Raw genomic sequence first — 15,691 nt, forward strand, 5'->3', positions numbered from 1 at the left:
AAATGAAAAAGGTATTTAAATATACTTTCCTCAAGAAACTAGAGGCCTTTCTCTTGGGCATTGTCGGCCAATTGGTGTCAAAGAAGGATAGAACTTTCTTTATGTATGCAACAGCAGCAGCAAGAATATTGATCGCAAAGTATTGGAAGACACAAGACCTACCCACCTTGGAAGAGTGGCAGATGAAAGTGATCGACTATATGACATTGGCGGAAATGACTAGCAGAATTCGTGACCAGGGAAAGGAGACTGTGGAAGAAGACTGGAAGAAATTCAAGACTTATCTTAAGGACTATTATAAACTTACTGAATGTTAGAATGTCGAGGTTTTATAGAAAGAAAGGGCTGCAGCAATATAAGATCAGATTAAAAAAGGACTATGATGAATTAGGGCTGAAAAAATATTTATAAGTTGCTATTAAAATATGGACATGAGGATGCAGAAAGGGGAGGTATGGGGGAGTCCGAGGAAAGAAGTTTATGAAAAAACATTATGAAATAATGCTTGTTTGTTTGTCTTTTTATATGTTTGTATGTTATAAAAAAGCTTTGTAAAACCAATAAAATAAAAAAAAAAAACCACAGAGCCTAGGACTTGCCAATCAGAAGTTCGTCAGTTCGAATCCCAGAGACGGGGTGAGCTCCCGTAGCTCGATCCCTGCTCCTGCTAACCTAGCAATTTGAAAGCACGTCAAAGTGCAAGTAGATAGATAGGTACCGCTCCAGCAGGAAGGTAAACGGCATTTCTGTGCGCTGCTCTGGTTTGCCAGAAGCGGCTTAGTCATGCTGGCCACATGACCCAGAAACTGTACGCCGGCTCCCTCGGCCAATAAAGTGAGATGAGCTTCAGAGCCAACTCCAGAGTCGGCCACGACTGGACCTAATGGTCAGGGGTCCCTTTACCATTACCTTTTTACCAGTTTGCAATGCTGGTACAGTTGGAACTTGGACCAAGTCTTGCCCATTCATTGGAAATTTGTCCAATTGGTCCAAAGTATCAGTCCTGGAGAAGATGTTGAATAGCTTCCAACGGGGTCTGTGTTTCTCCAGAGGAGGGAATGTAGCCCATGCTTTGCAGGTGGAGGGTTGCCAGTTCAATTCCTAGCATCTCCAGTTCAAAGGGGTACATGTGATGGGTCCGTTTCCATCACCTCAGCCCAAGACCCTGGAAAACAGCTGTCACTCAGGTGGACAAGATGGGCTAGATAGACCAATTGTCTCTCACCTGGTGTAAGGACGATACCTGCAATCCTATGGGAAACCTTTTCCTGTCTTGTTTCTATTGTTACATTTGTGTCTCACTCTTACTCATCCATTGTCACTTACCCCACCCCACCCCATTGCTAGGCACGATGCACCCACCTCATAAGAGAGAACCTGGTGTGGGTTGCTGATTCCCTCTTTCCCTGGCCAGGAGATGGAAGGAGCAATGAATGAGAGGGTGCTGACTTCTAGCAACTCTAGCTCATCACAGGGCACTAGGCAAATAGCTATTATGATTATTTTTTTGCAATGCAACCCCTCTGTTTTCTTACCCTAAGGAATATTATCACTTTTGTACATACAGTGGTACCTCAGGTTAAGTACTTAATTCGTTCCGGAGGTCTATACTTAACCTGAAACTGTTCTTAACCTGAAGCACCACTTTAGCTAATGGGGCCTCCTGCTGATGCCGTGCTGCCGGAGCACAATTTCTGTTCTCATCCTGAAGCAAAGTTCTTAACCTGAAGCACTATTTCTGGGTTAGTGGAGTCTGTAACCTGAAGCGTCTGTAACCTGAAGCGTATGTAACCCGAGGTACCACTGTACCTGTTTGTGTAGTAACCTTGAATTGCAAACTGTGCTATAAGACAGGTAACAAAGAAAGATTTCAGCCCTGATTACTTCACAAGTGAATTATTTAAGACACATGGGTGAACAAGCATTTCGTTTGGATGAGATGATACACATTTGGGACATGTGCTTTAATTGGATAGATGGTTATTTCAACATTCTGTTGCTGATGCTTCAAGGAAGTTGTTCTGTATATTTAAGGAATGGGGAAAACACACATGTCCCAAGCACACACAATCTCTGTTCGCCTCTACCAGTCAGCGACCTAATCTCACAAATTAAGATTCCTATTCTTATTAGGTAGCAGAAAACAAAAGTTCCACAGACTCATTACTGTAAAGAGTGGCAGGGGAGAACTTTGTTGTGACTTGCACGCTGGAGGGAAATAAAACAAATAGTCCATAAAATGGTGTCTTGTGAAAAAAAAGATTTTAAGAAGTCATATTTGAGAAAGATAATATTTTAGTACCCATCTCTTTGGAAATATCATTTGCAGAAAACACTGTAAGACAATGGCTTTCTATGGAAACCCAGGAGAAATAATCAGCTCAGGTTTCCCACAGTTTTAGCAATATAAACATCAAGAACATCTGTGAAATTACATTGTTTCAGTCCCAGCAAACCCACAGGACATAAAACTATGCAAGTGTAAGAGGCTTGGATGTCATTTCAGAAAAAAATGAACATTAACTTAGGTATAGGAAGTACAAAAATCTGGAAGAAAAACGCATGGGCAACCCCCTCTGCCCAGCAAATAGCCTGTAGCAGAACACATGTTCTGCATGCAACATATCCCAGGTTCAATCTTTGGCATCTTAGGATAGTACTGGGAAGGTCTTCTACATACTATCCTGGAGAGCTGCTGCTGTAGGGCTGATTCATGGTCCATCCACGCCTCCATAGAAAAACCTGTGAAAATATGGGAGAGATATGTTTTGTTGCAGCTGGGGCAGATGAAGGCATCCTGCTGCAGATGCACCATGGCGTTTCTTCTCTCTCCGCTCCTCCCAGCAGTTATTCCTCCTCTGGTCAATGTTACTGATGCACAACCTGTCTGTCTCCAGGCGCTGTAGTCGTCTGCAATGGATTCCCAAGCAGTGGGGTTGATCTTGCCAGCCACCATGTCATGTTTGCAGACCTCTTTGCAGTGCAGAGTTGGTCTGCCAATGAGCCCAGTGCCTGAAGCCAGCTCCCCATAGAGCATGTCCTTGGAGATCCTTCCATCTTCCATTTTTGTGGACATGACCAAACCAGAATAGATGTTGCTGAGACAGGAGTGTGAATGTACTTGGAGATCCTTCCATCTTCCATTTTTGTGGACATGACCAAGCCAGAATAGATGTTGCTGAGACAGGAGTGTGAATGTGCTGGGAATGTTTGTTTGGGAGATGACATCTTTATTTGAGACTCTGGCCTGCCATGTGATGCCCAAAAGCTTCCTGACACAGCACATGTGGAAAGTGTTGAGGCGTTGCTCCTGGCAGTTATAAGTTGCCCCATGACCCACTTCCATAAAGCAGCATGCTCAACATGCAAGCCTGGTAGATCTTCACCTTGATACAGTGGTACCTCGGGTTACAGACGCTTCAGATTACAGATGCTTCAGGTTACAGACTCTGCTAACCCAGAAATAGTACCTTGTGTTAAGAACTTTGCTTCAGGATGAGAACAGAAATCGCGTGGTGGTGGTGCGGCGGCAGCAGGAGGCCCCATTAGCTAAAGTGGTACCTCAGGTTAAGAACGGACCTCCAAAACAAATTAAGTTCTTAACCCAAGGTACCACTGTATTGCATGTTAGCATCACATTCTCCCATACTGTTTTGGAGATGCGAGCCATTGCTTTAGCTGCCTTGCCAATACACTTGTCCAAGTCACTGTTGATGGAAGGGATGCTGGTTATGGTGGAACCCAGGTAGACAAAATTGTCTACCACCTCAAGCATGTGGTCACCAATGCTGATGCATGGAGTCTTGACCCTCCAACCCCACCTCCAGGATGTCCTACAGATTCAGGATGGGTCTAGTAGGAGGGTACTCCTTCAAACCTGCAACTGGCATTGCACAAAGTGACATATATCCATCTTCCATTTCAATGGATCTCTCTCAGGACCTTTTCCTGATTTTGGCCATGATGATCCATATGGCTTTTAGCCGTGTTATTTTTGCTTTAATGCCAGAAACATTAAGCTCCCACTCATAAGGAAAACAGATTCATTTGCAGAAGAATTTTAATACCCTGTGCACCGTGTCCTCATATTCCTATTAATACATGAACGAACTGTCAATTTAATCCTTCATAACATTTTGCTCCTTTCAGTGGCTTTTGTGGGGGAAAAGTAAGTGGCAATTATTGCTGATAAATATTAATGCCATACTCCAAGCTTCGTGGATGTCCGGGATATGGGGAAATGATCCGCTTGCAAAATAACAGCAGTAATAAAAAAAATACTTAGCATTTTTCATAGTGATCACAGTGTGCTATTGACTCCAACTCAATTAAGCTTCTCAGGCTTTTTGTGAAGTAGGAAAAACAGAAAGATTGCTTCATTTGCTACTGTAATGAAAAGAAGATCTTGCATAACAACACATAGCATTTGAAAAGCTAGTTTGAACCTATGGTTTCATCTAGTCAAGGTTAGGTGGTGGGAAGAGACAGGGCGGGGGACTGATTCAATCTCTTAGACAGGAGAAGCAGGCAGTGTATTTTGGAACACCATTAAGGCTGAGGCCACCAACCTTTGGGGGCACATTGCAAATGGGAGAAACTTTTGTGAAGCCACACACACACACACACCAAAAGCAAACACAGCCATCTGTTCTGTGGGTTCCAATAAATGCTAGGACTTTGCAATCAAGTCAACCAAATTACTTGTGGATTGCTCTGGAGCAAGTCAGGCCCACCCAGAATGATTTGGAGCACTCCAGATTGCTCCAGAGCTGAAAAACGCTCTGTAAGAAAGCCCTGGTAGCCTGTCTCCAAAGTGTTGTAATTAGTAATCATTAATTAATTAATTGTAATTAATTATTAATTACAACACCATTTAACATGAATGTCAGTGTGAGGAGAATAGGAGGACTTTGCTCACCACAACTCTAGCTTCCAATCCACAGCTAGAATCTCACCAAACACTCTGCAATCACAGTGCCTGAGGGGGGGGGGGAATCAAACATTAACGGTGGCTACCACAATAAAACATTGGCGCTATGCTACCTGTCTGAAACTTGGCAAGGTTTCTCTCCTCTTGGGAGGCTACCACTTCTTCAAATTTCATGCAATTATGACCAAAAACAAGAAAGCTACAGCTGTTTTGGTTTCCTAATGCAAATGAATCATCAAAAGACAGAGCATCACATTTAGATGCTTTGCAAATCACTTATGAGCTTGATAGATGCCAAATCATAGAGGGGAGATATATAGCACAGATTTTCTCAGTCTCTTGCAGTTGTGGAATTCAGTTGTATGTGAGATCTGGCAAACACCATCCCTCACTCCTTTTAAACAGGCATGAAGACCCATCCCCCGCCCCCCGCCCATCATTTTTAAAAATGAAATCTGGGATTACCAGGATTCTAATCCATCTGTGCTAGGGGCTAAGATTTACAAAATGAATTACTTTCACTTGATCTGTATTTTGATTGTATTGTCTACTAATTAATTCCCTTGGGTCTGAGAGTTTTTCTTGTTCTGTCTCTGTGCCTTGAGAAAAGAAGACGACGACGACGACGACGACGACGACGACGACGACGAAGAAGAAGAAGAAGAAGAAGAAGAAGAAGAAGAAGAAGAAGAAGAGTTTGGATTTGATATCCTGCTTTATCACTACCCGAAGGAGTCTCAAAGTGGCTAACATTCTCCTTTCCCTTCCTCCCCCACAACAAACACTCTGTGAGGTGAGTGGGGCTGAGAGACTTCAGAGAAGCGTGACTGGCCCAAGGTCACCCAGCAGCTGCATGTGGAGGAGCTGAGACGCGAACCCGGTTCCCCAGATTACAAATCTACCGCTCTTAACCACTACACCACACTGACTCAATCTGACTCGCTGAACTGAAGCTCGGTTAAGCAAAATCTCTCTTCAGATTTCCTGCGCATCTGATCAGATCTGATTCAGCAGGTGAGACCCACCTTTTGCAAGGCACAGCAGCAGAACACCAAGAAAAGCTATCGGACCCGGGGGAGTTAATCAGTACACAATACAATAAAAACAGAGGTAAAGCGAAAGTGTGGGTGTGCCTTTAGATCATATGCCTTGGTTGCTGCACCAAGGAGTGACTACTATATGCAGTTCAAGGAAGAAGCAATCTGCTAGACATGTGAGAATCAACCCAGGACAACTCCTTCTCACCTTTAGAAGAATATTCATTTATTTCTGACCATTTATAATCTACTCAGTCACAATCATCTGTAAGCAGTGTGCAATATGTGGACTGATAGCAACCTAACCTGTGCCACAAAATCCACCCAAATTGCCTGTGGGAACCATGCTAGCCAGTTGCAGTCAAATCAGCAAAGAGCCCTGTGGTTTTATGATGCTTTCATGGGCAACAGAATGTTTCATCAGCTGCATTAAGTTAGTTGGCAGAATGTGTACACACATTATATATTTAGACAAATACACACGTTCATACACATACTGAAGGGAACATGTAAACAGTGAGCTTCAAAGGCCATAAAATGCGAGGAAAAAAACGTATGGACATTTATATTCATATACTGTATTGTGTGTTTATGGGACGCGGGTGGCGCTGTGGGTTAAACCACAGAGCTTAGGACTTGCCAATCAGAAGGTTGGTGGTTCGAATCCCCGCGACAGGTTGAGCTCCCGTTGCTCGGTCCCTGCTCCTTCCAACCTAGCAGTTCAAAAGCACGTCAAAGTGCAAGTAGATAAATAGGCCTCCGGCGGGAAGGTAAACGGTGTTTCCGTGCACTGCTCTCATTTGCCAGAAGCAGCTTAGTCAAGCTGGTCACATGACCTGGAAGCTGTACACCGGCTCCCTTGGCCAATAAAGTGAGATGAGCGCCACAACCCCAGAGTCGGTCACGACTGGACCTAATGGTCAGGGGTCCCTTTACCTATTGTGTGTTTGCAAGTCTCTGTCTGGGCATCACAAACAATAAGTTATTTGGGACCTCCAAGGAAAGGTTGCAGTGTGGAGTGTTCCTGTTCATGGTCCCATTTTCCCATGCCCTCTCCCCGGATACTCCATTACTCCACTTTTCTGGGCCCATTGAGCATGCCCAGTCCTCATTGGGCTGAACATTTTTTACTCTCTCTCTCTCTCCTTAGGGTATTTCCCACACTCCTAAATTTATTTTGTCCTTCCCCAAGCTTGCTGATATGTGGATGGCACTGTTCTGGCTAAATAAGGATTCACACTCAACCCTTGTCCTTCAGAAAGAAGAGGAAGTTATTATGATTAGGACCACTAGCCATGATGACTATGCTCTTCCTCCACTGTGGATGTATGCCTCTGAATACCAGTTGAATCACATGGTGAGCATGGTGCTACATTGGGGAGCTTGCAGGGCTTCCCATAGGCATCTATGTAGCTGGCCACAATTAAAAGAAGATGTTGGACTAGATGGGCTCTGCATTGCAGGACATTGGACTAGATGACTCTTGGTGCCCTTCTATGATTCTTATGTTGGAACTACAACACCCCTCACCATTAGTCATGCTGGTTGAGGCTGATGGAAGTTGTAGTCCAGAATATCTTGAGGGCACTGTGTTGAAGAAGGCTGCCCTATGCGTGTTGTTGTTGTTGTTGTTGTTTAGTCGTTTAGTCGTGTCCGACTCTTCATGACCCCATGGACCAGAGCACGCCAGGCACTTCTGTCCTCCACTGCCTCCCGCAGTTTGATCAAACTCATGCTAGTAGCTTCAAGAACACCATCCAACCATCTCATTCTCTGTCGTCCCCTTCTCCTTGTGCCCTCCATCTTTCCCAACATCAGGGTCTTTTCCAGGGAGTCCTCTCTTCTCATGAGGTGGCCAAAGTATTGGAGCCTCAGCTTCACGATCTGTCCTTCCAGTGAGCACTCAGGGCTGATTTCCTTCAGAATGGAGAGGTTTGATCTTCTTGCAGTCCATGGGACTCTCAAGAGTCTCCTCCAGCACCATAATTCAAAAGCATAGTGAACCAAAGTTTGCTGCCATGCCATGTGCCAAATGGCCCACTGGAGTTGAAAGCCGCCTTGCTGAGGTTTCACACCAGCTGTTTGTCTTCTGTTTGGTCTCTTTTATGTTCAGCTGCTCGGGGCAACTCCTGCGGGAAGCCAGCCAAGCAATTATCTGAAGAGCTATTATTGCACTTCGTCCAAGTGTACCATTGCTGATCCCACGCAGAGGAGGTTTTTCTGAGCTTTTGTTTTGACTGGAGATAACGGCTCCTTGAGGAGGAGAGAAAAGTTTTCACCATGGTAAACCTTAGCCTGATCTCGGCAGGCTCAGCAATGACTCATTGGCCAAAGAAGAATAGCACCCAGGTGACTGGCCTTTTATGGAGCACTAGCTAAATAAATAAATAAATAAATAAATAAATAAATAAATAAATAAATGAATAAATGAATGAAAGAAACTTACTGAATACTGAAAATATATCAAGGATCTGCTAAAAAAAAAAATTAGTGGGATACTGACCAATAAAAATAGCTTTCCTATGAGCATGCATACACAGAATGTATGCCCTCATTAGTGAATGATCACAGCCTGTTTTTGCTTGCATCCGATAATGAATTAATTCTAACACCCATCCGTGGGGCATTCTTGGAGTAATCAGGGGAGCCTGCCTCTGAGCGTGCACAGAACGCACCCCTCATTGCCCAATAAGCAGGCTCGTTTCCCAAGCATTTCGCCATCTTTGGAAGTAGAGTAGCTCTCCAGAACTCATTTGATTTTTTAAAACTCTCATTAAAAAAAGAAAAGAAATCAAGCAATAAAACAAGGGATCGGTGCCCTGCTGCTTCGGACTCTCCGAGAATCCGAAGTTTGTGTCCTTTACGCAGTAAATGGCAGCAACTCTCTGAACCTACAACAGCACAAAATGAAAGACAAGCGGTGGTGGCTCTCTCAAGCACGCTCCCATCCACCCAAGCAAAGTGATGGAGCCGATCTCATTCATGAGCGGAACCCTCCGAACGTATCCAAAGGAGACTCGCGCGCTTGTTAGAACGTTCCACAGCCGCCCTAGACACTCCCACTAGACCGCCCAGAGCCACAAGTAGTTCATTGACAAAAAAAGAGAGAGAAAAATGGCAGGAAGCGATCAATTAACCTCAACAGTTGCAATGACGGAGGCAACAGAAAACACAATTTCTAAAATGCAGCTTTCTAAAATGCAGGGCAAAAACAACTCCTCCCACTGTCTCTGAAGAGATGGTTCTCCCCCTATGACTGCTGCGAAAATAATCATAATCGTAAGAATACAGAGAAGAGGGAGATTTGAACCGCTTGCGCAGATCGGATCGCCTGATCAGAGCGGACCCTCTAGCAGCGAGGGAGGGCTGGCAAGCAACGCAGCGAGGCTAATGAAAAGGGCCGGGAGGGGATAATCAGGATTAAGAAAGAAAACGCGAAAATAAATACACTTTTACTACAGGATTATATCTGACCTAGTACTGCTCACAAGCTTGATAAGGGAGTGTGTACTGCGGCTGAGAGGAGCCGGGAATGGCCAAAAGGGTAAGTGATGCACGTAGGTAACAATGACTAAAAGCCGAGATAAAGTGGAGCCTCCATGGACCGGCGCAGGAATATCAGATCCTGGGAGGGGGGGAAAAAGGACCCAGTAGTTCCCCGCTTAGGAGAGCCTAGAAACACGTGGCCAGGCGCGCTTACAACTGGAGTTTTGGTCCAGTTCGGGCAATTGCTGTGATAACTTTCAAAGATGCTGGTAAGATATACACCACAATCCCTTTACCCCGCAGAAAAAGAGAGGAAATGCGGGAGGGGAAGGGGGAGGGACAACCAGATTTTCGTGGGGACTCGAGCTGAGCAGTGACACCCAAACGGAGCGAGCGATGGAGGTTCCGACGGGGCGCACCCACCTCTCCCGCCTGCCTTCTCCTCGCGTCTCCCGCCCGCCCCTTCCTCACCTGTCCACTGCAATGACGGTCATGGAGTAGATGCTGGCGAAGACGGCGGTGATGGGGAAGAAGTTCTGGAAGCGGCAATAGGCCTCTCCGAAGTACCAGTCTCCATGGAGCGCGTAGATGAAATTGACCAGCGTGTTGAAAGCGGCCACGGAGGCGTCGGAGAAAGCCAAGTTGACCAGAAAGTAGTTGGTGACCGTCCTCATGCGCTTGTGCGCCAGGATGATCCAGATCACCACCACGTTGCCGAACACGGCCACGGCCACCACGGCGCCGTAAGCCAAGGACCATAGCGCTATGCACCACGACGGCTGCACGAAGCGGTTGGAGAAGTTGGCGGCGGGCGCCAGCGGGAACGAGGCCGCCGACCAGTTCCCGGCCGTCGGGGATATACACCACAATCCCTTTACCCCGCAGAAAAAGAGAGGAAATGCGGGAGGGGAAGCTGTCGTTCCAGCTGCCCAGCTCCGCGCCAGCGCCGCCGCCGCCGCTCCAGTTGGCCGCGGGAACCGAAGTCATCTCACTCCTCAGCGCCTTCCCCGGCAGAGAAACCGCGCGCCTTGCGCCCCTCCACCCTGGAGAGCCCGGGAAGGAAGGCGCAAGGAAAGGGGGCGCGCGCGCCTGGAAGCAACAGCCCCGCGGCGGTGGGGACAAAGCCGCTTGAGGATCCGCGACGTCTCCAAGTGCGCTCCTCGCGCGCTTCTCTGGGTTGCTCAGAAATGCTGTTTGGAAAGGGGGAGCGCTCCGCTGCCGGCGCCACTTTTATAGGCGTCTGTGAATCCGGCGTCGAAGCTGCTCGGCTTCATAGGCTGGGGAGAGCTCTCTCACTCCCCCTCCCCACCTTTCCATCCGCCGCGCGATCCCTCCCCTTGACGAGCTTTGGCCAACGGCGTGCGCTTCAAGCGGTCGTCGACGATGAAGTGGCCGCGGACCAGATCTGTGGACTGAACGGCGGCAGAAACGGAGTCTGCGCTTAGGTAATGGGAGGCTCCGGAGTTATACGGAGGAGAAGGTGCATGACCTCAGAGTCCGTGATACTTCCAGCCCTGCCCGCGTTTGGGAAACATAGGAAGCTACCTTATACTAAGTCAGACCAGACCGTGGGTCCATTTGGCTCAGTTTTGTCTGCACTGATCGGCAGCGGCTCTCCGGGGTTTCAGGAAGACATTCCCAGTCCTACCCGGAGAAACCAGGGATTGAGCCCGGGTCCTGGGACTTTCTCCAGGGTCTCTCCTGCTGCGTGGGGCCTCAGGCTTCTGCCTTAGTCTTCTGTCGAGGGCACCACTGTTGAGTTCTTTCGTTCTATATCCACTGTGCATTAGCAGATATTCTCCAATATTCACCCAGCTTCCACTGAAGTCCATTGTACGGCCCCGACTTTTTCCTAACACGCCCTGGTCATGCTGTGATTTCATGAATGCTTTAAATAAATCTCCTGGATGAGAGCAGGGGTCCTTTAAAAAACAGACACCAAATAAACAAATGCCTTCTGCGTTTCATCAAGGAGTCTCTATAATACTTTGAGGTTGCAGTCCTATTCTCACTTTACACAGGTGTAGTTTCAGTGATATCAATGGGACTTATTTCTGAGCTGAGATTGCAGAAAATCAGATTATGTGGTCCAGTTGCTTCTGTGCTGATCATCATAGTATTCAGTTTGGGGAACCATTAGTTAAACCATTTCCCATTCCCTGCCATCATTCATTATGCTGAGAAGCACATACCGGTAATTCATCAGATGCTTGTAAGAACATGATGGCTGTGCTCTGTTTCCATGGTCAGAGGCAGTAATGCCTCTGAATACCAGTTGCCTGAAATCACAGGACGGAATAGAATAGAACAGCAGAGCTGGAAGGAACCACGAGGGCCATCTAGTGTGACCCCTTGCAATGCAGGAAACTTTTGCCCAAAGTGGGAGACAGTCAACTTTATTGTATGTAGCCAAAGGCCTTTACAGAATATAAAAATTTCAAAGCAATACATGAATTAAAGGAGAAATTTGTTATGGAAAGTCACAGGGCCACTGTGAATAGCCATACTCCAGGGGTAACATAGCATTAGATTAAAATGTATAATTCATTGTAATTCTTGATACAGTTAGAATGCAGCCCTTTGACTGTCAGTGCAAAAATATTATTTGTATTTTATTTATTTCATTTATATCCCACCTTTTCTCTAGAGAGCTCAAGGTGGCATGACACACATGGCTCTTCCCCTCCTCATTTAATTTAGCTACGAAATGCATAACATACAAAGGTTTATCAGCTAGGAAGTCTGATTGCCCCTTCCTGAGGTGACTGATCTAAGTACAACTGAAGAATAGAACTCAAGACAGAACAGAAAATAGTGAACAATATTGTGTTTGTGGTTTGTAGGTGCCAGAGCTTGTGGGTGCCAGACACTCATAATTTCTGGATTTACTAAGTGTTAGAATTTGATCAATGCTTGGAAAGTTAAACTGGAAGCTAGACTCTTAAGAGCTGGACTCAGCTTCCTGTGTTCAAGAGATCACCTGAGAGATGGGGCATGAAAAGAGAAAGAAGACAGTGAGATGGGTCATCAGGAAAGGAAAGACTCTTGAGCTCTGAGATAATTAGCAGGGACAAAGCAGAGTGGGAAATTTGGGGTTGCCGTTGGGGACTGTGTGGGCTGGAGGGAAATAATTGCAGTCTGTAAAATATGGCAGATTGGAGAGAGGCCGAGTCATGGCTGGTGTCTTTTTGAATCCAAGGCTGCTGTGGCCATAGGAGAAGCAAGAAGCTCTTGGAGGGTCAATGCTGTAAGTCCCTGCGCCGTAGGCTCAAATTGTATATATGTGTAAATAAACCATATATCATAAAGACACCACAGACTCCACTGTGCCTCATTTCCAAAGGAAACATGAACCCTGGAATCTCACACCACTTGGAGACTGGGATGGCATGCAACAAGGTCTTCAGTCTGATTAAAGCCAGAGGAGAGACTGCTCTTGTGCTCAAGCCCTGTTGCTTGGGGGTTTCCCACAGCATCTGGGTGGCCACTGTGAGAACAGGATGCTGGGCTAAATACCCTGTGTGCCTGCTCCAATAGGGTTCTTCCTCTGTTCTTAAATTTGCACCGTAAAAGTTATGTAAAACCCTGACGTTACTGAGTTACTAGTAAACATGTATAGTCCCCAGTTAGTACAGTGGTGCTTTACTCCCAAGTAAGTGTACATAGGATTGCAGCCCTGCAGCCAATTCAATGGTCTTTACACCAAAGTATATGTGTTTATGACATACAGCTCTACTTGTTTCGGTTGTTTTTGCTGCACACAAGACTTAGAGAATTACTCATCTTGATTTAAAGATTTTTCTCTCCTTCCACACTGCTTGAGTCTATATCTCAATGAAAAACACCCCACTAAAATCAATGGGGGAAATCCCATTGATTTTTTAAATAGGATTCATTTGCTCCCTACTGTGATGTTATTAGGGATGGGAATTGAAGGTAGCAGTGACATGCTTCTGAGACAAATTAAATAAGATTGCCATTTCCCATTGCTGCCTCTCAACCTCAACCACCACAGCTTCCCTGGAAAGGAAGGTTAATTTCTTTAAAATGATTCCAGAAAAAGAAGGGTTGTGGGTGTCTGGCGCCTGAGCTCTCCCTTATTAGAAAGCAAACACGGTCAACACATAGTTTAAAGGTGTGCCATTTGTCGCACATCATGATTTTGGAGAGCAGTAAAGCTTTGGCTCATGGACTTTATCTGGTTTGTATTGTCCACAAAGATGGCATGTTAGAACATATCATAGTAGACAGGTAAAAGAGACCTGGGTAGCACTGTGGTATAAACCACTGAGCCTCTTGGGCTTTCCGATCAGAAGGTCAGCAGTTTGAATCCTGACAATGGGCTGAGCTTCCGTTGTTCTGTCCCAGTTCCTGTCAACCTAGCAGTTCGAAATCACATCATAAATAGGTACCGCTGTGGTGGGAAGGTGAACAACATTTCCACGTGCTCTGGCACTTGTCAAGGTGTCCCACTGTGTCAGAAAGCTGTCTGTGGACAAACACTGGCTCCCTCGGCCTGAAAAGCGAGATGAGCGCTGCACCCCATAGTCCCCTTTGACTGCACTTAACTGTCCAGGAGTCCTTTACCTCTTACCTTTGGTAGACAGGTGATGGCACTATGGTTGCTAACTAACCAATGACCTGCATCAGCGCTTTGTAAATAGGCCCAGGCCAGACTGGAAATGTAGGTCCCATTTCAATAATCTTGACCCCCTCAAAATTGTAGGCCCTTGCCAATTGGTCCACCTGCCCCCACCCTCTGTTCTGGCCTGACCGCCTCCTGTGCATTTAGCAGCTGCTTGGTGTGAAGGTAATCAGCAGTTAAAGCATTTCACAGCATGGAGATAGCATGAGGATTGCAAGAACCTGTCTCATGGGCGTAGCTAGGATTTATGTTGGGGGGCAGGGCAGGACACCCCCCCTCCCGTCATCACCCTCTGTCTAGCAGATTCAGAATGAAATGTCTCATCAATGGTTGTTTTAAATTTCTTATGACCCTAAGTGCTCAGAAAAATCTGTCAAAATCTTTCTACAATTTCTACTTTTAGTTAAGTATTTTTATTTATTTGCTTGATTTAGGGGGGTGCAGCTGCCCCCTGCCCCCCTGTTACACCCATGACCTGTCTCTTTGAACTGCTTTACACATGTGCAATCCCAGGATCATAAGGAAACCTAGTGGCCAGGACTGAGGATGCCACCAGCCACAACAAGCAGTAACAAAAAAATTCAAGGCAACCACTCTGGGCAGTGACTGCAGGAGAGACACCATGTCATAGATCAGGGTCCTTCTCCCCAGTGTCACATGGAAGATCAGAGAGTCATAGACCCTTGACCTGCCCAAGTTAAGTAAAGATCTGCTCCCCAGGGATGAAAACACCTTGTGCCACTTGGCTGCAGCAGTCTAGGCGAGCAATGTTTCTTCCCTTACCATCAATAGCTCAATGATGTCATGATTCATTTTGAAGTATACAACGTCATCACAACAGGTCCCAGAGCCGAGCCCAAGGACAATCCGAAAATGCAGGCAGCTGAGCTATGTTGATAATATATTAATATAATTAACAAAGCAGATATTAAATTCTTATGGCAAAACGTTTCAGCTTTTGCCTTCTTCAGCTGCTCTGATGTGAATCAAAGGGTCTCAGCATCCTTTGATTCACAGAAGAGTAGCTCAGGAATGGGGAAGCTGAAACGTTTTGCTATAAGAATTTAACATCTCTGTTTTGTTACTCACTGTAATAAACCACATTAACCACATCCTCTGAAGATTCAGAGCAATTTTTCTGTAGCTCACTCTCACCTTCCCACACAAAGGCGACATAGCCCAATTCCCCATTTATCAGGATAAGCAAGAATGCAGTCCTATACAGGTTACCTGGGGGTAAACCCCATTGAGTTCAGTGGGGCTTGCTTCTGATTGCATAGGATGAACTTGTAAAACATACTGAGATTTAACAAAAGCCACCTGAACGGCAACCTTTAGCATTTAATTAGAAATGCAAACAGTCTTGCAAAGAAGGGTTACTGTTTAAGCTGCTAGTGTGACGTAGCAATCGCATCAAAGGAAAGAATAGAAGTACACAGCCATTGCTTGATTATTTTTTTCATTCTTAGGCTTCCTCTAGGCCAGGGGTCAGCAACCTTTTCCAGCTGTGGGCCAGTCCACCATCCCTCAGACCATGTGGTGGGCCAGACTATATTTTGGGGGGAAAATGAATGAATTCCTATGCCCCACAAA

The 15,691-nt window shown here is 45.9% G+C and overlaps 1 protein-coding gene across 1 annotated transcript in view; it reads right to left on the minus strand.

Annotated features, from left to right (window-relative positions):
• Window positions 1-15,274, minus strand: part of TACR3 (tachykinin receptor 3) — a gene marked incomplete at its 5' end in the record, with an annotated part of 45,584 nt that extends 30,310 nt beyond the window's left edge. The window contains 3 exons of the mRNA XM_082238466.1: window positions 9,925-10,325; window positions 14,882-14,986; window positions 15,254-15,274. Coding sequence (XP_082094592.1) covers window positions 9,925-10,325; window positions 14,882-14,986; window positions 15,254-15,274 — 527 coding nt within the window. The remainder of the gene's footprint in view (window positions 1-9,924; window positions 10,326-14,881; window positions 14,987-15,253) is intronic.
• Window positions 15,275-15,691: the final 417 nt, after the last annotated feature.

Source organism: Podarcis vaucheri (assembly GCF_965113315.1).
Source record: "Podarcis vaucheri genome assembly, chromosome: 9".
In the NCBI taxonomy this organism is placed as follows: domain Eukaryota; kingdom Metazoa; phylum Chordata; class Lepidosauria; order Squamata; family Lacertidae; genus Podarcis; species Podarcis vaucheri.